The 24262-nt window shown below is 40.5% G+C and overlaps 1 protein-coding gene across 1 annotated transcript in view; it reads left to right on the top strand.

The window, feature by feature from the left end:
• Positions 1-4328: 4328 nt before the first annotated feature.
• The window catches only part of cntn5 (contactin 5), a 56250-nt gene continuing 36316 nt past the window's right edge, over positions 4329-24262 (top strand). Inside the window, 6 exon segments of the mRNA XM_034549019.1 lie at positions 4329-4359; positions 4856-5062; positions 9767-9890; positions 9994-10169; positions 17035-17130; positions 21623-21826. Of these exon segments, the coding sequence (XP_034404910.1) occupies positions 4329-4359; positions 4856-5062; positions 9767-9890; positions 9994-10169; positions 17035-17130; positions 21623-21826 (838 nt within the window).

Raw genomic sequence — 24262 nt, 5'->3', positions numbered from 1 at the left:
TTTATCAGATGAAGGTTACAGCTGACAAGAGCAAGTGTCTGTCGCCTTCAGTCGTCAAACAAACAAAAGAGACTTTCCTTTTTGTTTTGTTTTTTGTATGCTGTATTCGTTAGCCCCGGTCTGAAATGTCATTTTCCCAGGTAAAGGAAATGGACATTTATAACTTGCACTTTCCAGAACAATAAGCACAATGTAAAGGCTGTTATTGACAGAATGTCCACGTTTGATGTATAACAGGGGTGTGCTCTGGCTCTGGTTCCTCCTGGTTTGGTTATGCTGCTGAGGCACAGAAAGAGACACGAAACACGCTCGCAACCCCCAGCAGGTATAACTCTACCAAGCATGGATCTCATTTTCAGAGTCGGATTGATAGAAAAGTCAAGCAATATTTTGACCAGGGGCTCGCCCTTTGCATTCTCGTTTAGATAGTTGCAATCTCAGCATCCGTGTTATGTATCAACCCCCCTATCAACTAAAAATACAACTACGTTTTAATTTGTCCCACAACCCATCGAGTTTTTCAACAGGAAAATAACAAAATTGTATCCCACTATGAACAGTATATGTATGTACTATGTACATACATATACTGCAGTTTGTTGGAAACGAAGTGTACACAGTTTGATGTACTGCAAACCCAGTTTCCCCACAGGGACAAATTAAGTTATTTAATCTCTATCTAGCCACCCATTCATCCATCCACCTGCCAGGGTTTCCTCGATGCAAGTGAGGCACAAGGCACAGTGTATTATTGCACCTTGTGATACTGTTTTTATCCGATTCACCAGTATCGCTTCCAGGTGTGTTTTCTTTGTATTGATATGCGTCAATATTTGCTTTCTATTTGTCACGGTCCAGCAAACCAAATTCACATTAACACTTCCGATGAATTTACCTATATTGTGATTGATTACCTTGACAGAAGTATGCCAACTGGCATTGACATAATAAGGCGTGTTTACGACTGTAAGAGAACTGAGCCTTTTGTACTGACAGCATTTTGAACCTTGATTAAATGAAGTCAGTGCAGCTGTCATATTTTAACAGGATGAACTCATGTTATAACAAGCTGTTTCCTTGCCATCTCTCTTGTCGACACCACACTGCAATTGTCAGAGAGATGATGGGTGCACCGTGAATAAGTCCAGCCTGCCTCTGACAGTTTGGTCTCATTCAGATGGAACAGCTGTATTGTGTTCTCAGCTCTGTTTTGATTTAATTATATATATATATTGTCAGTGTGAGAAACAGGTGGATTAGTGCGAGCAACACAATATAGATGTGCATGGCAGCGTTGAAGAGGTTGCTTTCAAATATGCACGAGAAAAAATAGTGAGCATACATTAATTTACCATCATTCCTTCCATAATGATGCACAAAGCCAAACCTTTTGTCCCCAGGGAGTCCCATGCTCACTTCCCAATACTATAGTTAAACTAAACAAGGGGCAGCTTGCATCACATTTCTGATTATAATGTCATATGAATAATAAATAAAGAATTCAATTATCTTGTTACCCCTCCCATCGGAGTATTGTTTCTCAGCACTCAATTGTTGAATTATAATTTTTCCATCTTTTTTACTGTGAATTTTGAAAAATTCTTTAATACATGGACCAGCATTTTATGAGAGGGACAAAATTGGCTAAAAAAACATTACAGTAGAGGTGCAAAAGTGTGAAAGACCAGACAGTGGATCAGCATTCAGGAAGTCTTTACATCGCCAAAAATATATTGTAAAAACATACATTTAAAATAAAAATGTAACAACAATGTTTGCAATGTAAAAGGAACATTTTGTCCAATCAAAAAAACATATCCAAAAGGAGAACAGAAAAAAGAGGCATTTAACCCAGTAGCTGCTGATTAATCCAAACATGTTTTGTTGAGAAAAATTAATGCACACAGGAACTAATTAGTGAAGTAATTGTTCAGCTAAACCATTGCTCAGCGTTTTTCATTGTTAGCATTGTTAGTTTTTTATCTATTTCATTTATATGATTATTGTGGCATTGTCATTCACACAACGGGCTAGTTCAGTGGTTCTCATACTTCGCGCCCCACTTTGGAGGAAGAAAAATGTTCATGCCCCAACAAATTGGTCTATGCTGACTTTTTATTGAAATAACCTTTTGTGAATCCTCCAACTGTGCTTTTAGAAATAATAGAATAAAGAAAATTGCAATCACTTTCAAGTCAACCAAATGTGCAATCGCTTTGTTAGAACAATGCAAATAAAGTTATATATGTGCAAAAAAGCACACTGGCAAAGAAATAGCTTATTGGGACTGCAATTAACCTGTTTTGCACTGGATATCTTTTAAAGATATTAACTAAGTGCAACCTGTGAAAGACTAAACAAAACAAGTTCAAATGTTTGGCAATAAAGAGTTTTACACTGCATACTTTTTCAAAACGATAACGTGCAACCTGGGCAAAACAAAATTAGTGCAGAAATGTGTGTCATGTTTTATTAGTATTACTGGCTGCAATGAGCTTTCCACTACAAGTCTATTTTAAACGGGGTTGCAGGCTTGATACGGCCACTCTCAAGTCATGCTCAATGTTGAGCTCTTGGTTTGAAGGACAACAGCAGAAAAGCCGATCTCAATTCATGCTCAATGTTGAGCTTTTGTTTTGAAGGGCAACAGCAGAAAAACGCCAAGAATCAGCATGCGCAAGCATAACCTGTTAACGGCGTAACATAAACATGTACACAAAGGTACAGGCATTTCAACATGTATTTATTAATGACTTAGTTTTATGTCTGTGTACGTTGAACTTGTGTAATATGTGAAGTTCTCAATAAAGGTCTTTCTGCATTTCCTCATGCGCCCCACCTGTAGTACCACTGCGCCCCACTAGAGGGGTGCGCCTCACAGTTTGAGAACCACGGGGCTAGTTTGTCTCACTACCTGAAGTTAATATTACTTTGAACTTTCCCAGCTGTCAAAGGAAAGAGTAGCAGGCTCTGTGTAGCCAACCGTGGGCTTCAGCAGCGGGAATATGGCCGACTCCTCAATCGAGCTGATTCCCAGCAAGATCAATTATTTGACTGATTGCTAACCAGCTAATTGCTTTGCTTATCAATTAAAACTCACAATAACTTTAATTTCAAATGGAGTTCAGTACTTTGCTTCTCCTCATAATATGTTATACAGTAATTGCCCGCTCTCCATTTGTAGATCAAAGTATTTTTTTGCAGCTGACAAGTCCCCAAGGGCACATAATTATTTCTCAGTTTTGTTCAGTTCTTTCATAGCACTATATCATGTAATGCAAAACACTTTTTGCAGAACTCTGATTAGACTCTAGCTGTGCTTCAAGCTTCTAGCCTTTTTGCATTTTTGCATTTTCTCTTTAAGCATTATACCCGAAACAGAAATGGTTCCATAATCTCAGAAGGTTTTTTTAGCCGGATTGTACCCTTTGGAAAATATGTGTTGATGATCAGCCGTCATGGGTGAACTAATGGTGTGTGTAATCTTTAGTTGTTACATTTATAGTATCATAAAAGACAACAAACTGGCACATTACACTTTGTATTGAATTCTTCAAAAGTAAGTAGGAGAAGAATGCGTTGACAGCAATGACTAGTGACAGTTTACATTTCAGAGAGGATATTATTCTGAACCTCCGTGTACTCTTTTACTACAAAGGAAGCTGTTTCTCTCCTGTTTTTTTGTTACACTTACACCATTGTATTCAATGTGAGACTTTGATGACGGGGATTATCAGAATATGCAGAGTATCTGCTGGACCTTGTAAGAAGTGCATGTTTTCACCTAAGGCGTCCGAAGCGCCTTTACACTGTACCTCTAATGGTGACAACATGCTGCTGTTTGGAAGCCAAAGGGGAAAGACTCCTATCATTGTTCTAGAACAAGAGAATACAATAAGTGTGTGTGTGGGTGTGTGACACGGTGCATTTAATAACATTAGATAACTTTACCGTTAAAGTCTTCTCGCCAACAGCTGATCGGTCTCTCGCCCAACCACACACTCACTTTGCACACACTGCGCTGCCTTTATACCAACGCGATATGTGAACGGGTGATTTAACCGTGGACAATTTTCACACGGTACTAATGGAGTGGCATTTTACAAGTTGACTTGGACACCCTACTGACCCTTCATCTTTGCCAGATAAGGCTAACGAAACATGCATCTAGACTTATATTCCTGTGTACAATCTTTATATAATGTATATAGAAATATATGGGAAAAAAAGGTAACGTTTAAAATATATTCTTGTGGAGCGACAATAGTCGTAGTGAAAAATGCTGGGTGCACCTAAATGATGTGCTGGTTCACCTAGATGAAAACAAGATGAGGCGCACCAGTGCAAGCAATGTAAAACGTGAGTCTGCTGCCCTGCAAGTCCATCAGAGAGACGAAGCCCATGCTCCTCAACAGTGCATGCCCTTTGCTTCTTCTGCAGACTGCAGGATATGCGTTCAAGGTGTATCCACCCATTCCACTCAGAGCTGTCTCTGAATTGTGACACGTCCTTATCCTGCTTTCTCTACTCTTTGTTTACGTTCAGCAATCCCTGCCATGTTGAACACCAGTTTTTTGCAACAGATTCTTCATACAGAAGCATGGGAACCTGATTCACTTTCACAGAGGAGGGGGCGAGTACAGAGAGTACTACTCCTCCATGACAGGGACATTTGCATGATTCTTTCTCTCCACTTGGAGATTGATTTAAGATGCCTTTCTGAATATTTATCTCAGGCACCATTCTTTATGCTGAAACTCAAAATATGGACCATTGACAGAAATGCTATACATGTGTGTACAAAATAGAGCACCGAGTACATGACGTAATTCTTCACTGTTTGTTTTTTCTCCAGACTTTGCAAGAGCTGTTGCTGCACGGCCTATATCATATGCAGCAGTGTTACGAATGAAAGCAGACAGCTCGTCAGTGCTCAACTCGCGCAGCAGACCTCGACAACACCACAGTGGCGAGCTGGTGACTCCTGACTGGCCTGCTTTCTCCAGTCATCCCCTGTCAGCCCTGAGTCTGCTCAGCTCTCAGGAGGACTACAGGAGTGAAGGTAAGACTAATGGTGCGGTCAAACCCACAGTTTGTTTGCTCTTGTCTCAACCAAAATGGAAAAGTTTTTTGCTTTCTGGTTTGTAGAAGTTCACGTTCACAATATTGAGCAGCTGTGTATTCTTTAGCATAATTTACCCACTGAGGTGTTCATTAGTTAAGCTTCCTTATATGACATACAGGGCATTTGTATTTGCTATTTAAAGATCAGGTAAACACAACAGAAATGCTGTGCATATTGAATTTAGCACCTTTGAGGGAAATGAAAGAGGGAGCTGAATGTGATTATCCATAAAGACTGGTTTGCCTTCGGTTCATATTGTTAGGATTCATTGCTGGCTGTCAAATGTCAGCATCTGCCTCCTTCTGCCAAGACAGCTGTGCTTTTTTGTGTCATTTCCTGTTATTAGCCCAGGATGACATCATCAGTTCCGACCGACTGCCTGGCAGTCACATCATGCATGACTGAGAGACCTGGAGCTTCAGGTCGTCTCAGAGTGTCACCCGAGTTCAGATGACATTGTTCTCACGTGCCAAAATGAAGCAATTTAAAAGAATGGACACTCCAGAGTTGGAAAGAGGAAAACACACCAAATGTGGTTGGTGTGAATGCACTCGGCGGCTCTCTGCCAACAGTCTGCCATCTCTGGACTCACTTTGAGTGTGCAGACTTCCTGCCTGTTTAGATTAGGTCTGGAAACGAATCCCGCCTATATATGATCACTGTGCATGGTCTGCAGTGACCGGGGTCGTGCCCTTTGTGAAATTGAAGTGGGATCATGGCAATATCCAGCTCTCTTTGTGTTCCTGTCAGGATAGACACTATAAATATGATGGATATCTTTGTGAAAGGGGAAGATTTAATATCCCAAACACCAGCATGGAAGCACATGGGTCACTTACTCACATCCTGTATTACAGTATGAATACATCTTGAGGCTATAAGCACATATTAAAGCTTTAATATACGGTTAATCACATCATGCTTATTGCATATGGACTGCTTAATTAATGGACATTTGAAGTGGCTGCTGAATTGGCAGAAAGGATCTTAACAGACATTATAAACAGGCAGAGAGAAAAAATCACAATCAACTTTTTGTCATTTTATTTTTGCCTTTTTTTCTGTTGTTTTCTGTTGTCTTTTCCCTATTTCCTTCTTTGTGCCTCTCTGCCAGTTGTTTTTTTCTTTTCTGACAGCATTATCAATATATGGCCATACAATGACTTGCATCTATATAACCAAGGTGAGTAATGTCTCTCCATTGTCAGTGATGACAAGGGCATTATACCGTTGCACTGGATTGATGTTCTGTGGACGGAATGGATGCTAAAAGTAATACACGTTTGCTGCCTTCCACGGGATGCCATTTTTTTGGGCTCTGAAGTTGAGTGATTTAAACAACTTCTATGATTGTATTGCATAGATACATTCAGACCATGTCCTGATGCATTAGACTTGTTGTTTTTCCATCCGACTCTTTAATGTGTTCAAATGGCCATAGAACGTGCTGCAGGATGGCATAGATCCAGACACGCAGTATCCTCCTTAGTGATTCTCTGCTGTGCCTTGATTGTACCTTCACTTGTTTAAATGGATGCCTTATTGTTTCATTTAAAATAGAGATTATTATATCATACAGCATGGCTCACAAGTTGAAAGGGAACAGCTGGAGCATACTGGTTTTGTTGAGTGTGTGTCTGTGTACGCCCACTGCATGGATGGATAGACAGAGAGCTGTGTAAAGAAATGTAGAAACCTCTTGCTATTTGTTAGCACTAGAAAAACATACAAGTACCAAATTGCTTTGCTTTATCTGCACAGCAAGGTTTGCAACTTAATATCTGTTAATTTCCCTCTTCTGATTAGGGTATTTGAAAAGCTTTTGATTTCCCTGTGGAGCAGTAAATTGCTGACAAAGCGTTGAGAACACACCCTGAGGAAACAAAAAGCCACGATTTATTTATTTTTGTCACCAGATTATTCCTAAATAGTGAGAAGTACTCAAGACCGGTGACTTGCATTGTTGTATTAGTTATGAACCCCATCAAATGTCATGTAACACCTAAATGCTCAGTGTATTGACATCCTTAAACAAAGAATGAAAATTCTGAAATTCAGCCGCTGCATTGCGCCGACACAGAGTGCATCATTAACTGTAGGTTTACTGTGCTTATATTCTTCATACATTATTTATCGCACAGAGAAACGATTCTTCTGACGAACACAAGATGTCTTTTGGAGAGTCAGAAAATCAGAGGTGATACACTGTACCGAAGGAACCCTTCTACAATACGTGCATCCCTTCTGTGTTAACAAAGAGCAGAGCGGTCGGAAGGAACAGAAGAGAATTGCAACAGAGACTGTGCAGCAGAAAATGTATCAATTTGTGGACGCATTGGTGTCGGGGAGAGTTCAAATCTTACATGAGAACCACTATGAAACATGGCCTAGGTGTAGTTATACTTGTGATGTTGGTATTAAATTGCATTTCACAAATTTGACGTTACATAAGCAAGCTGGCAATACACGTGTTACTGCTAAAACATAAATAACATGCCAATGTTACTTTTTACCGTGATGCTATTTCAAAATTCTGCAACACATCCTCTGTCTGCGTGCCATTAGCAAGTTACATATGTATTGTTGGCAGGCAGTACATCAATCTCATCCTTTCAGTTGTTATTTCTTTTTAATTAATTTGGTTATTTAATCATGCTTTGGACCTACTTGCTTGACTCATCTCAATTGTGGGACTGTGGGGTCTAAAGTAGTGTTTATTACCCTGATGTGCAGGTGGAACCTTAGCTCCTCCCATCAGTGTGAATGATGTCATGTGGAAGACTAGATAAGCGCTACACAAGTACAGGTCCATTTACCCTTTACACTGCAAACTATGTTTCTAGACCACCAAATGGGGCTTTAGAAATTAATTTGTAAACCAAAATAACTGGCCATCACTACTAAATCGTTTAAAGTTTGATATCTGCCGTTTATTCATGTTACCTTATTTTACAAAAAGCATTTTGTGATCTGCTGCTCTTAAATTTAGTTTAAAACTAATTAACCCCTTTCAACCCTAAAGTGCAGCATCCTCTTCCAGCCACTAAAACAACAACAATTCAATCAGGGAGAGACCAGTTAGATAAAGAAAGGATAATGTTTATTGTTAACAGATGATATGACTGCCCCGATCAGCAATGAAATAGACCCCCCCGTGGAGTCCAGACCTGGTGGTGATGAGCTGATAGAATGATGAGTTGATGAAGCTGATGGATCCGTGAAGACTGGGCGGAGATAGGGAGGTGGAGGGGTGTGTAACAGCAGCATGAATGAACTGAAGGTAGAGAGCACTCCCTTTGCAACCTACAAATTGCACCCTGGGACTTAAATGGTCATCCCTCAAATGTCAAAATACTTTTGGGATGCCTTTACTCTGCTATGTCATAATCACTATGAATACTGCAATATGAATGGGCAAAGATAAGAGCTTCTAAAGTAGGTGCCCAGAATTGACCAATGTCTCAGTCCCAAATGGCTTTTTTTAACCAGAGGTTTGTTTATTGTATTGTGCTTTTACTTATAAAGCATGTTATATAAAACATAGATTAAGACAATGCCTGACAAACAAAGGAAAGATTGGGTTGTTGTAACCTGTCCTCTATTTGAAAAATGGCTATTTTCAGATGGTAGGGTGTTCGAAATATTCTTTAAAAGAATTGATTAACAGCAAGTTGATTCAAATGTACAAACAGGATCTTTCTAATGTTACTTAGTGTACATTTTTTGGGGGGGGGCTCAGCTGTAGCTCATGGGGATGAGTGATCGTCCTGTAACCAAGGTACCCGGTTCCATCCCCGCTCTCCCCATAGTTGCATGTCTTAGTGTCTTTGAGCAAGACACTGAACCCTCAGTTGTTCCCCAGGCGCTTCACTGCAGCCCACAGCTCCTTAATAACTAAGGATGGGTACAATGCAGAGAAAAATGTACCCACGGGGATCAATAAAAGTGTATATTTCTTTCTTTCTTTCTATTGTTTTACTGTTTGAACATATGCGCTCCAATGTGTAATGTGAATCGCGGTCATCGTGGGAAACAGCAGCTGCGTTCACACCGAACCTGACCAGGAACTATTACTGCAGAGCTCGCGCTCAGCGCGTTAGGACTCGCACTAACAGCATTGTTCGCTCACTTGGCACCCCAAGGCAGAAGAGATGTAAAAGGTATTGGACGATAGCTTTGAGGTTGAGCTTAACGGAGTCACGTCCGACCAGGTTAACTGTTTCACTTTGAACATGAGAAGTTATTATTTCTCCTTCGGAAGTACGACAGCCTCCAGGCTTCCTCAGCGAAAAAAAAAACAAATTTACACACGCTGGCTTTGAGGATTGCTCGAATAGTTTCCGAATGTTGAGCAACCAAATCAGTTATAGAGCACAATAGTGTGATCACCTGTCAAAGAATCTGCTGTCTGCTGCTGAATGTCTTGCTAGTTATTGCTGTTTATAATTCCATCTCACTGTGGAGCAGCACATCTTCCTTTTCTCGTTTCCTATAATAGAAGTTTAGGGGGACGGGGGGAACTATGAACTTGTACAAACTGGGGAATAATATACAAAGTAATTTGATGTTAAAACTGAGTGGCGCTCATGATGTGTTGAATGCAATCGTCTTTGTCTTTATCTTTTCTTATTTCCCTCGTAGAAAGCGAAGAGTTCGGGCCTGTTTTCATCCGTGAGCCAGACAATGTTATTTTTCCTTTGTACTCCGATGAAAAGAAAGTGGTGATGCACTGTGAGGCACGGGGGAATCCACCACCCACATACAGGTGTGACATATGTCTCCTAATTGCAGTCCTACTTTCACAGCTCATTAGCGTGTCATTCATCACTAATGTATTCAAATCTCCGATTCTTCTGGTGTTTTTTCAGTTGGTACATCAATGGGACAGAAGTGGACGCAGAGGCAGACTCCCGCTACAGTTTCATTGATGGAAATGTAATTATTACCAATGCAAGTGAGAGCAGCGACTTTGGGAAGTACCAGTGCAAAGCAGAGAACAGCTTCGGGACCGTCCTAGGTCGAGAAGCTCTTTTGAAGTTTGCATGTGAGTAGACTTAAATGTATTGATACAAACATTTGTAAACAAGGTCTAATGTTATATTTGATATACTCTAGACAGTAGCATGTGCATCTGCATGTCTATGTTTTAGAAAAATGCACATTTGAGTCAGTTTTTTGTCCTGAATACATTCACACAGAACCCGAATATTACGCGGTGAAAAAAAGCTGCATAATACCTTTCCATAATTGTAATTTATAAGTTCCTTTATTGATCCCACAGTGGGGAAATTCTTCTCTGCATTGTACCCATCCTTAGTTATAAAGGAGCAGTGGGCTGCAGTGAAGCGCCCGGGGAGCAACTGGGGGTTCAGTGTCTTGCTCAAGGACACTAAGACATGCAACTATGGGGAGAGCGGGGATGGAACCGGGTACCTTGGTTACGGGACGACCGTGTATCCCCGGTTGATTTTTCTGAGCTCTCATACCGCCAATGATGGCATCAACCAATCACATTGTGTGGAACAGACATATCCAAAATGTGCAGAATAGTGTATAACAACACGGATGACTTTCAACCCTGTCAAAGGCAGCACAGGCCTAATCCACTCCTTCAATTTTGACCTTTCACAATAAAAGCCCTAGAAATATACAATGCATAACAGTTTACCAGAGGGAACTTAAAATCACTCCGATCATCTTTGGCAGATGAAACAACATAGCTCACAATAGCTGAGGCGGTTCAATATAGCAATATCATTCAGACAGACTGCCAGACGCTGCTCTGGGTCAATAGGTAGTTGGTTCACTGCCTACGTGAATCTATTCAAACTTTTTATTTAGAAAAGTGTTAGAACTTTTTTTTTGAGTATTTTGCATTTCTGTGTTTATCCGTCAAGCCGCCTGTGTGTAAAGGCCTGTGGAGGGGAAGAAGATCATGGCTCTCATATGAAGCAAATAATTAGCTGCAAGCTCTGTGCCTCTCTGAGTTAAAATAAACCTGTTTGGTTCCAGGGGTAAATAAACACCACACTGTCTCCAGTAAGGTTTTTTGTTGCCGAGTTTAGTTCCCACCGGCTACATCTGATACTGTTGAGTTGCACTGCTAACCGGGTATGTGCCCTCAAATGCCACCTCTCAATGGTAAATGAGAGCAATAAAGAAGCAGATTCCTTCCCCCAGTAATCCCGTAGCCCAACCCCAGAACGTCATCACAGGCAGCACACAGAGAGACCTGGGGCACTGTGCTCAGGGCAAAATGTATTGTTGCTTTTCTCTGCAGTTTCCTCAGGAGCATTGACCATGATTGCGTTATTGGCACGTCTACAGGGAGCCTACCATTCTCACTCTGGTTCTCAATGTAGCTTGAAGGTAGAGTACATACATGGTCTAGTGTGTTGTTATAGGGACTCACAGTTATTACAGGAATGACTTTGGAAACAAATGGCTAGATTAGCCTGAAACTATGTAAACAGAAAAGAAGAATGGAGTTTTTTTTAATAAAAAGCTCTTTTTCCTTCAGGCCAACAGAACCAAAGTGCTCCCCTTTTTTTTGCGTTTGTGTTCCTTCACAAAGTTTCATGTATTTCAATGTGATCAGAAAAAAACAAACAGAAGAAGACATAAATTAAATATAAGCCAGACTGCACTGGCAGGCAAAAATGTCCAGATGGTAAAGCACAGCTAACGCTTCTAAAGAAATTGTTTATGAGGGACAGAAGCTGCATCTCAACAGTTATCTGTCCGCTTACCCGTCCAGATCTTGTCCACCCCCTCGCTCCACTCAATTGTCAAATCTATTAAAATTTTTTTTTTTTTTAAAAGTAAGCTTGCTTGAAAATTAGCAGTGTAACATGTAGGCACTCATTTAATAGTCTTAGTTTCAAGCCAGCGGCAGATATTTTTTGTTTTGCATAAATGCTGTGCATTTGCTTGACGCAATGTTATCCATCAGATTCATCGTGGAGATTATTGTGTAGTATTTTGCCCAAATTCTCTGGTTTTATGGAATCAGTGTGGTGTTTTGCTATGCACCTTATTCATTGGGAATTTTGTCGAAGTTTGCATTTCTTCTTTATCTGTTCGACTCACAACTAGAAAGGTGCGCTCAGTGGAGTGCAGATCTCCTCCACGTGTGCCTGCAGCGCCCACTCCCATGCTGTTGGATTGAATGAATGCAGACTGAAGTTGTCTAATCCCTGTCTCGACCACGAGCATATCAGACATGTTTTCACGCTCTCATTTTCATCCACGCAGCTGTCTGCACCGGCTCCTTGCAGGCTCGTGTCTCACGGCGTTTTGTGCCTCAGGTCAACTTCTCAAACGACAATCAAATGCATCAGTTGATGAAAAAATAGGAAACACGACATTTGTGTTTTACCACAGCGTGCAACGATTCCTAATCCCGAGCAGAAATAGGGTTCCAAATTGAAGCAGTTGATCCCGTCATAAAAGATGAGTGAGGAATATAAAATGTTTTTCAGAAGCACAGTATGTGTATCACGGCAGCCACGAGAGATGCTGACGCATGCAATCATGTATGAGCACAAACAATATTAGACTGATGGATCTGGTATTGCTAAAATTAGCCACAGACAGACAGACAGACAGACAGAGAGACAGGCAGAAAAGAGCAGACATATAATCTTCTCCCATGCCTGGCAGAGATAACAAAGCTTAGTGAATTACAGATGTGTCATATTGCAAATGGCTGCCCAGAATTGCACTGTAGCGCTAGTTGCTTTTTTTCCAGTTTTCCTCTAAATTAAAGGATTAGATCTCAAACCGAATATTTATAAAGAATGAAATCACATTGGTAGAAAAAACCTTCCTTTACAGCAGCAACCAACATGACCACTCAATCATCTTAGTGTAGCATCTTAAGATTCACCTGGAAAAATGTAACTAAATGAAAACCAAATCTATTTTTAGATTAAAAAAATGTTTTGTTGTTGTTTAGTCCAAATAGCTATTGACCTGGCCTCTATAGTTAATTGCTATTCATCTGATGTGCCTTAGCAGAATGTTAGTCTTAAAGCCTTAACGCATATGAAGGCCCAAGGTGTGTTTGGGGTCGTGTTTGGTTGATTGGCAGGTGTGTCAGCTGAGACAAGGGCCTCTTGTTGGTCGCACAACAGCTTCACCCGAGCCACCTCTGCACAAAATTGGATTTTCTATTTCTAAAAGCAGACGGCCCACTTAGTATCCTGATGTTGAGGGTGCATTACACTGCGTAATGTGAAAGATGCAGCACAGACGGGCCACGGTGAGTTCAAGGTATTACAGCAGAAATGGCCTGTAATCGGCTATAACATTATATCATTAATATTCTGCTCTGTTGCCAAGTCGCATCATTTCCTCGCACAGTAGCACATTTTCTGTGGCCCGGGGGGGGGGGGGGTTTGAGGCACAGCCCTGAAATATCACTCACTGAATAAACATGTGTGGCTATCTCAGTTGCACTTTTGAGTCAGCAACAAATACAGCATCCTACCAGCTGTTGTTGTGTCGAGATATGAAGATAGTCGGAAATGTCTGTGAGGGGGAATTCATTATTGTTTGTGTAATGGTGGGACGTAGTAGCGTCGTACTGTAAAAGAAGTATGATCTATTTGTGGATATAGTTTACATACTGTGAGTATGAATATCGCAAATATGCATTTAGAGGAAATACAGTATAAATGTGCGGATGGTTGCAATGTTTTATGTTTTAATTATTACACATTTAGAGAGAAATCCTATAACTGTCCTAAAAGAGCTTAACTTTAACTTGACATGAGAGCTCTTTAGTTATTTTTGCTTCAGGAACTTCAGCACACATTAGGATGCAGAGCCCTCCCTCTCTTTCAGCATAACAAATAGCGAGCATTTATCACTCAGTGTGGAGCTCAACTTTTTCCTTCTTTTTCATGCACAGGCACAGTAGTCGACCGCTTTAATGATACACAAGGCCAGTTCTCTTTCTCATGAGCCGAGTGTTTAAAGTAATTAAATGCTTTTATATGTAGAACAGTATACTCCTGCATATAATAAATGGTGGGCAATGAGCAAAGTCACGTCCTTGTTGCGTCACTCGACTGTAGCCTCTTGTCCAGAGAGAGGGTTGTTCAGTCAAGCTGTGGAAGTGAACACCGCCCCGTCTCATGCAGAGAACCAGGGAAGAGTTAGAGCGGACCAAGTGCCCACTGCACAAGGGATAGGTTCAACCAAGGCTCTCGATATCCTCTCCACTGGTCGCGTACTCTGCACCAAAGAGGTTTCAGTAGGATGCCTTTTTTTTTCTCTCACTCTGTTTTGAAACCCTGAGCCGCTGAACTGACACTTGGGCTGTTTTTACCAGCCGGGACTTTGAAGGCAGCAGGCAGTGAGGAGGCCTCTGATCTCTCTCCCCAAAGAGCTCTTTCTCTGCAGACGTGAGTCTGACTGACGCTCAGGTATCGAGCCACTCTGAGCAGTACAGTAGTAATGCAATTAATGTGATGCTTTGAATTGAGCATTGGAAGACACACACACACACACACACACACACACACACCTCTGAAATGTTCTACAGATGTGGGATGAGCAGTAGTTAAAATAATTCACACTGATCTTGAAATAACTAATTTGCATCGAGCACCTGCTCCCGTGCTTGCTGCAATTTTCATCACTGCATGTCTGGATAATGACCATGCCATTTTCACATGATTATAAAGTCATTAATATTGACTCACTTACATAACTGCAGTTTGCAAAGGGAAATGAAGGTCAGAAAGCCTCAACCCCTGGTTCCATAACCATGCTTCATTTTAGAACAAGAAATAAGACATTGAATAAGTCTTATTTCTGAAAGGCTGAAACATCCACTTGGACTTTTATTTGTTTTTTACATTTCCATTTTTGTGAAGTGGTCAATGCTATGGGACTTCAACATTGTACTCACTTGATAATCACTCAGCACAGGAGGTCCATGTAGTTTTTTTCTGTCACGGTGGCTGTTATTACTCATGTGAACCATGACTTATGTATTCTAAACAATCAGGGTTGCTGCTGCCTGAAATGTAAAACGTGTAATTTCCCGTATGCCTGAAATGTTTCCCAGGAAAGACCTCCCCTATTACTGGGTGTTTTCAACACAAGTGTAATGGTCTCTTAAACTGGATATACCGTACCGTTCGTGGAATTGTTATCGTGCTCTATAGCAGTTGGTTATATAGAGCAGCGAAATGGAAATGCATCAATATTTATTAAATAAGGCGAGCCTTCTAAGAAGACTCGTGTTTCCAAAACATGTAGCCCTGGCTGAATAATTGAAGGAGAAGGAATATCTACAGAAACACACATACTCACAGCAGTTTACTGCCAAGTACATCAGCCGCGTTGTTATACTTCTGCAGTTGGATGTAAAAACACTCGGTCAGTAGTCCTTAGACAGCTGGTGGTTCTGTCTTTGACTGATTTATTCAATATATACACTTTTTTTTCAGATGAAGAAAAAGCTTTTTTGTCTATTTGCACATTAAAGCCACAGTACACGACATTGATCCACAAATGAAAAGGAAAAACGAGTGAGTGACAGCGAAAGAAATGACATGGTGGAGATAGCGGCCGGTGAATAATGGTGAACACGGTGACAGTCATCGGCTCTCCGTCCCGATACTCTGGTCGCAAGTTGTTAGAACCAATAAATCAGCGCTAGTCCCACACAGCCAATGCAATTGAGTATCGCCAGGTCAGCAGTTAAGACTGCAAGTCAGCCTCCAATATCCTAACACATTACAATGCAGCATCCAGTTTGAATGGAGGCACCTGACTCTGAATTGACAGAGAAATGTGTCTTCCTTTCAAGCACAGGAAGTGGTCTGCATGGCAGATTAATCTGTGGTGAGGAATAAATGCTGCAAATCCAGGTTGTATGACGCTCTAATCTTCTGGTAAATTCCACTGAAGAAGTGCAGGGAAGAACATTCAATATTTTACTCTTCCTCTACCTTTTTACAAGGTTGAGTTATTTCTTCTTACCATTTTTTTAAAAGGTTCAAATGAACCTTTTGTCATATTAATCTTTCCATAAATACTTTGTATCTTCATTCTTTTTCCTTTTGAACTGTTTATTAAAAGTGCGGTTACCAGAACAGAATTTGGGGAAAAAATACACTTCGACAAGAAATTAAATATGATAAAGGCCAATAATGATCATTATTAAATGTGCCAGAAAGCAGGTTTCGCAAGCCCCTCTGAGGCATAATTATCCAACAGTTCCAGTTTGATGGTAAACAACACTACCTCTCAAAGTGATGAAATGAAAGTGGTGGAGACAAAGAGACCGGCCCTGGGTCAGCAGCCTGTCGCTTTATTTCCACACTTTGGCATTGCTTCAACTAGAAATGAAGCAGGCGGTATCGGGGTCTAGAAGGCTGCGGTTCTGGGACTTAGATTAAACCTGCTTTGTTCTACTGTCACGGAAAAACTAGGTGAAAACTAAAACCACCACATTAGCACATTCAAAATGATGTCTGCAAAGAAGTTGGGGTCAGAAAAAGTGAGAACAATCGATGGCTTATTTAATTCTAACAAATCATCTATCATGAATTTAATTATGATTCATTCTAGTGAATTCTACAGTGTAAAATATTTTTTTCTAAACAGCATGAAAGCTGTGCAAATGTTATCTGAATAAAATATCAGTCAGCAATAATTTTCTTTTTACACTAAGACACCAGTTCAAAGAAGGACTATGGAAAGTTAAAGGGACATCTCTCTCGTACAATTCCTGATACTTCATTCCGACCGGCTGTCAATCACAGATGTGTATTTATATACCATTTTACATGACCAATGTGTGTGATGTCATCTACCACTTCTACTATGTATCATAACTGTGATATTTTTACTGTCTTGCTGAGGAATGTTGTCTTCATCTGCTGTTCCAGATCTCGGCGCTTTCAGTGGGAAGATCAGAGGCGGGGTTTCCGTGCGTGAAGGCCAAGGTGTGGTGCTCATGTGTACTCCTCCGCCTCATTCACCAGGTAAGAGGTTGGACCTTCAGTCACAGGGAAAAATAACTTTTGTCTTCTCTCCACTGCACGGATTGTCAATGAACTCATCACTATTCATCATAAATCCTATGACAACGAGTTATGCTGTCATTACTGTGCCAAGCTGAGTTATAGTTTTGACTATTTTATTTATTTATTGCATTGTATTTGTGATGGTTAATCTTTGCCCCTGTGCGTGCTGCTCTCCATCCATCCATACCGTTCAAACGATGAGTGCGATAAGTTATGGCAGCAACAGAGCCGGAGCGCAGATTCTCAGAGATCAAATTTGCTGGATCATCAGAAGTGAAAATGTTACAGACAATTCTTCCACATAGAATAATACAGCATAGGCAGCGCTCTTTAATGGTATATCTCGAATATCCCTCTCTGCAGTCGGCCTCTAATGTAGGCTCTTATGTGAACCATGAATCACCCAGGCTTTGTTTGCATCTGCTCCGTCGCACCGCTGCACTGCACCCGTGGGAATGTTTGCTAAGTGCTCTTCAGCTCCCGTTTCTGGGTGCCATTTTGAATGACATGATGGCAACCAGACAGATTAGCTGATAAATAAATAAAAAGATCGTTTGTGATTAATGATGCTCAATGATTGACAGACGTAAGATTAGTGCAGATGATTCTCATCTTTGGAGTTCTCCATCAATCACAGCGTAGGTGGTGTATGTCATTTTTCTATTTACAGGACAAATGACAGAACATGCATGCTTTTATTAGTCCGCCCCAACCAACATTGTCTCCTCAATGGTTGAAATAGTGGTTGACATAAAATTAGAATCAAACACTGCAGATGATGTGGTGGAGTGAGATCAGTGTAATGGAAATAGTGATTTTCTGTCATTTAAGGTTGGTTACAGTCTTGCTGCTGTAAGCTGTGAAAATTGACCCATGATGACATACTGTAAAGCCCTTGTGTTACATTGCTTCTATCAGATTGACTGACTGGATCAATGAATATGTTATAGAACTATTCAGTCAACCGCTAAAGGAGCAGTTGAGAACAATGATACCTTACATTAGATGTTATCAAATCTAAAAATCAAAAGTCTAGTGTGGTGAAACACTGTAGTGAGTTATTTTAATACTCTTTTTTTTTTTTTTTGTCTGAATGAAATTGCTTAATTCATTGTGAGGAGGTTGTTAAATAAATTTTTATGAACCAAAGATGGTAAACAATTAAGAAAAGATGTAAAAGATCAGATCTACAAAGTGACACATGTGACACTTAACTGAAGTACATAACTGTACTGTATATTACTGCCATGTAATAACATTGTGACTTTTTAAAGAAACTCTATCAAAGGTTTTGGAAGGTTTGATGCTTCTTTACACTTTGGTTTGGTGATAACATGTATGTAAAGTATAACCACTGTGGGATACAGCGTCCTTAAAAAGGATACGTGGCTTTTATTGTTTATACTTACAAAGTCAAAAGTCAAAGTCAACTTTATTATCATTTCTTTCATTTGTGCAAACATACAAAAGATCTGAAAGTACGTTTCTCTCTTGTCCAACATAAAGTGATTGTAGTAATAATAATAATAAAGTGCAAAACAGATAACAACAACAACAAAGAACATGTAGACAACATATAAGTTAAGAACTATAAAAACTATGAAACTTTACATTCGTATTATAGCAGCAGTCAGACATTTACAAGTCTAAATGGTCCTAAACTATAAGAATAAATCATCTCTTCAGTTTTGTCTATATTCATCTATATAAACAGTGGTATTATGATAACCCTACTAGAAAGAAAATAGATTTACACTTTTATTGATCCCCATGGGGCAATTCTTCTCTGCATTGTACCCACCCTTAGTTATTAAGGAGCAGTGGGCTGCAGTGAAGCCCCCGGGGAGCAGCTGGGGGTTCAGTGTCTTGCTCAAGGGCACTAAGACATAACACTATGGGGATCGAAGTGGGTACCTTGTACCTTGTGGTTACGGGACGACCACTCATCACCATGCGCTACAGCCGACCCCCAAAACTCTACTCAGAAAGTCAGGAACAGACTGGTAAATGGCAGGCCAGCCTCAACAGGCTGTCGGGGCGTTATTTTTATGCTTATTGTTCATGATTAAAGAATGCTCAAACACACTGTGCAGGTGACATTGTAAATTACATTCAGCAGTGCTGACACAAGATGAAAAATGATCTCCAACAGCAGAAATGAAATTGGTTGTGGGAGGATTCAAAGACATCAAAATTATGAGTAAAAATAATTTGGAATCGACAAGATGTGAACTGTTTATTGTTTTCCATTTCGTGGCTTTGTGACCAGTTGTTATTGGTCTTTGGTAAGTAGTGTTTTACTTTTTATGAAGCTAAAGTATTTAAAACCTTTTAGATCTCCGTTGTCGTTCTCTATTTGCTCCAGTTGGTTTCAGAGCCGACAATGGATGTCCCAACTGTGTGTCTCTTCCCCTCTCCTTATCAAGGAGCCCTCTCAGTAAATAATGCCGACCGTGCAAATAAATCTGTTCATATTGTCCTCTTTTTGATTTAGTTTTCTGCCTTATTTGGAGCACTTTGAGGTCACATGGTGTGTTTCATTGACTGTCAGATCTGAGCATCTTTGGAACAGCAGTTGTTCAGTATTTACAAAGAGGACATTGAAAGTCTAAAGGAAATGGAGCCAAAAACAGACGCACAATCAAAGAACAGCAAATAGGCAATAATGAATAGATTGATAGAGTTTGAGCCTCCTCTTATTTTTTATGATGGATGTGTTTGTGTATCGTAGGACTATTTATGATCAACACAAAGCAATACTATCAAGGTCTATCTACTCTATGTTCATCATAGTCTTATTGAATCCATCCACACATCCATCCATTTTATCAGGGTCACTTTGCCGACTATTGATGACCTCTTTTTTTTCTGAAAAAATAAAATAAAAGTTTTCTTTCTCTTCTTTTTGACCAACTTAATTTGTTTATCAGCATGCACAGTAAATAATACTAAATACAGAGGCACAGCTGTGCTGCCAAGTCTACCAGGGATCAGGAGTTGATATTCCACACCATCACACACTTTTATTCATGAGTAAAATACAAACGATTCACCTTCGATTCAAATACCTTAATAATCCGTCAAAGGTCATGAGGTATAATGTCAGAAAAAGCCTTTTCGTATCAGATTATATAATAGTTACTACACACAGCGTATCATTTGCCAGTTTTACCTTGATTGTTTCACCAATCAAGTAAAATGATCTCGCTGCTAATAACCGGCTCATTAAAGCCCTGTGTAATTATTTTTTCACCTTTAGGGGCTTCTGTAATATTTTTCGAGACTTCATATAGACCAGCAGTCATTTGATGCTGATGAGCACCTGATCCTTTGTTATTTTACACATCCCACACTCATTACCTCTTCGGATTATTATTCATTTGTCTTGAGCTGTGATTAACAGTGGTGGTATCATCAATGGTACATTATTGCTGGTTATTATCTGGTTTGGAGTTTGTTGTTCCTCCGTTGAAACAGTGTACACAGCATTATACCAGACTGTAAGTAACAACACCGTACTATGTCTCAGAGCATATAGTCAACATGTCAGATCATTGCTCTTGGATGCAGCAAGACCACAAGATCCTTTGGGGTGCTTCAGTAATTATTTGCATGATTTGCCACAAACTTAATCAGTCAGAGTTGAATACATATACTATTCTGCACAGTGGCGTTACAAAAGCACCGCTGCATGCTCTTATGACGGTCCCAAGTGCACGCTATAGTTGCTAGTTTGTAAGGGATTTACAGCAAGCCGGTCGTTATTGTGAAATGAACCCCAACAGGGGACCCAAAGTGGAGGGGTCTGGAATCACCCTGAAGGGGTTAATTTCACAATAATGACCCACAGGCTGTACAATATCCTGCTTATTACACAGCTGCTTACAAAACAGATGAATAGTGTGTCACCAAATACTGATTTAATGAATTATTTTATTGATTTAAAACTAATTTTATTGATTTAAAACTGATTTCATTGCTTCTGTGAAATGAAAGAAAATAGTCCACTCCAAACTGCAACAACGTCTGTTATTCATGGCAGCGTTCTGCTATGAAGAAATAACCGTAGACCATAGAATGCCATTGATCAATCAGCATTGAGTATTTAACAAAGCCATGTACTAATGGAGCATAGTGTATGTATACCTTGAAGTTATATCGAACACAATAGCAAAATAGCATTATAACTAAGTATTTGAAAAGAGAGTTTCAGAAAAACGTATGCTCCATAGTATATTTGCAGCTTCTATTACTCTGCAACGGTTAGCTATTTATTTATTTATTTATTTTACAAATAAGGCTTACCGAGTTTTCTCGGGATCACTAGATGTATACTATCTCTCCAATATCTACTATTGCTTTGTAATGCACAGGATTTTGACAGAGTGCATGGAGGACTATTACAAACACAAAGATTTTAATCAGTATGTCCTGTGCTCCGTGCCTCTAGAGATAATCTACAGCTGGGTGTTCAATGAGTTCCCCTCATTCGTGGCCGAGGACAGTCGTCGCTTCATCTCCCAGGACACAGGAAACCTGTACATCTCCAAGGTGCAACCCTCTGACGTTGGGAGCTACATCTGTCTGGTGAAGAACACGGTGACGAATGCACGGGTTCTGAGCCCTCCGACGCCACTGACACTGAAAACCGACGGTAAGGCTCTCAGATTCATAGCACCTCTCACACACAATGGTCCCTAATTTGTAGAAAGCCCTGTGGGCAGACAAATGGAGTGGATTTCATTGGACAAATCACGCAAAAAATATACCAGTCCTCTCTCTGTTCATTTGAAAGTCTAACATGTATTCATTTGATCAATTACAGCGCTTCCTCCGCCTGAACTTGTTTAGCGTAGATGAAAATCGAAACGCAGATTTTTTTTTACTCTGCTAGGTGTGAATGTGAGAGTGAATGGTTGTATGTCCCTACATGTGCCCTCGATGGACTGGCGGCCTGTCCAGGGTGTCCCCTGCCTTCGCCCTATGTCAGCTGGGATAGGCTCCAGCGCCCCTAATGAGGATAAGCGGTATTGAAAATGGATGGATGGATGGATCTGCTGGTGTATTTTATTGTATCATCGGTTGGAGAAAAAACAAGTCAGATCAGCTTGGTTAATAAAAGTGTCTCGGCCCTGCTGCTTTCCACTGAGCCTCGGGTTAGCGGAGGGCGTCAGGAATTCCATACACACACTGTAAATAGATAGTGAGCAATGCTTTAACATTAGTGTCGGGAGCCTTCTTCGCTCACAATGTGCTTCTGTGTAACTGGCCGTCAGGGAAATCATTTTCCAGCATAAAATTAACTGAATCAATGGCCCTTGCTGTGGATGGGATTCGGCTCTTTTATACTAGCCTCTCAGGAGGCATGCCGTGGAGCTGTTTGCTGGATTCAGTTGTGGATTTCACCTACAGGCTGTTTTACGCCTGACTGCACAGAGAGACGTCCATTACTTCACACAGGTGCCAGTCATTGTCAAGGTTTTTCAAAGAGCCACTGAGATTACATCCCCGGTGAAGCTGTGAAAGGTCCTCTCTGCCTCGGAACCGGACTTGTTCCAAATGTTGCAACGCAAATCTGCCTCTTAAGGATTACAGCCCTTCCAGCAAGACCCCTGCTCTGTATTTGCATAACCCTTGTAGGAAATGGCCCCCGGTGACAATGTACATAACCATGCTAAATTGGTTTGTGTCTCTCATTAACTGAGATGCAAAGTACAGTCAGAGGTGCATGCGGTCAGTCTGCTGTCAGCGCTTTAATGTGGCTTATGGTTGGTTGGTTGGGGGTTTTGTTCTGGTACATTTTTTCCGAAGGAGTGATGGAAGAGGAGCATCCATATTGTGACCTGGTCTGAATGACAGCACTCTCACCTGCAACACAACACGTCCAAATCGAAGCCACACAGCTGCGGGTTTATTATGCCAAAGAATGCCTTGGCATCTCTCGCTCTGCAAGCCTCATAATGTTCAGGAGGCTTCTATATTGTGAATATTCTGAAATGCCGAAAATTGCATTGGCACAACTCCCAGCAGACTTCCAAATGTCCCCGCGCTGTATGCACCCCTCAGTCTTTGGAGTCCGACCAATCAGACGCTGCAATCTGTGCCTCAGTAAAAGTGAGAGATTATTACACAGTAGAGGGTTCAAGCTGGATCTGTGTGCGGCTCACCACTGTCAGCTCCGACACCGACTCCCTTAATCAAAACAAGCATCTGGGCTCCATTATACCCTGCTGGAAGCCATTGGTCGTCAATTCTCAATCCACCTTGAGCAGAGCGGGGCTGAGCGCTGAACTCTGCACTGACGCTCTGTTTTTAAACTGATGTACAGTTCATTTCAGAAACACTCCCTTTGATTTATCTGCTTGGTCTATATAGAAGCAAGCGCATAATATTACTTTGAAACAGCTCTGAATTAGAGCACATGCAGTGTTCGTTTATTAATAAGTAGAAATTCTACAGTAAAAAGAAATTGCCATTGTCATTTAAAAAAGTCTGTGATGCCACTTTGTAGTTTTGGTCATCTTTTTTCTCCATATTTTGCCTTTTATATATCAGTTATATTAATGTTCTTTTGATTAAATGATCACAAGCCTCAGGGTGGTTGTACATCCTACGTCATGGAATAACCTACCTTGTTTACTTAATGTTTACATGTGGCTGTATAGGGTAATTTGTATATAACCCAGATCTTATTAACATTATTACTATTTCTGATTAATTTAGTGTAATTATTTAACAATACAGCATGATGTGCGTTTAGTAAATGATGGTCCTGTGTAGAGTAGAATAGACTATAAAGCAGGGTGGGCTTTCCAGTGTGGCTATCTTGTGATTGACAGGTGGCTACAACAGCGTTGTCCGGTCTGAGAGTTCAGAGAACATGAAGCCGTTGTAAACGACTTGTTTCCTACTTTCTACCTTAACCTCAAGAGGAAAGGCTTTTAACAAATCTGATCAACACAAATCTATATTTACTGCCATATTGTCAGAGTGTGTCTGCTATATTGCAAATGTGTGTGTTGTTAATCGTGTTCCTCATATAAAGCATGGCCACGTTGCTGTTGTACTGCAGCTGGAGGATCAATGTCTG

The sequence above is a fragment of the Cyclopterus lumpus genome, chromosome 13 (genome assembly GCF_009769545.1).
Source record: "Cyclopterus lumpus isolate fCycLum1 chromosome 13, fCycLum1.pri, whole genome shotgun sequence".
NCBI lineage: Eukaryota > Metazoa > Chordata > Actinopteri > Perciformes > Cyclopteridae > Cyclopterus > Cyclopterus lumpus.
This window is presented reverse-complemented; position numbering and strand designations above follow the sequence as displayed.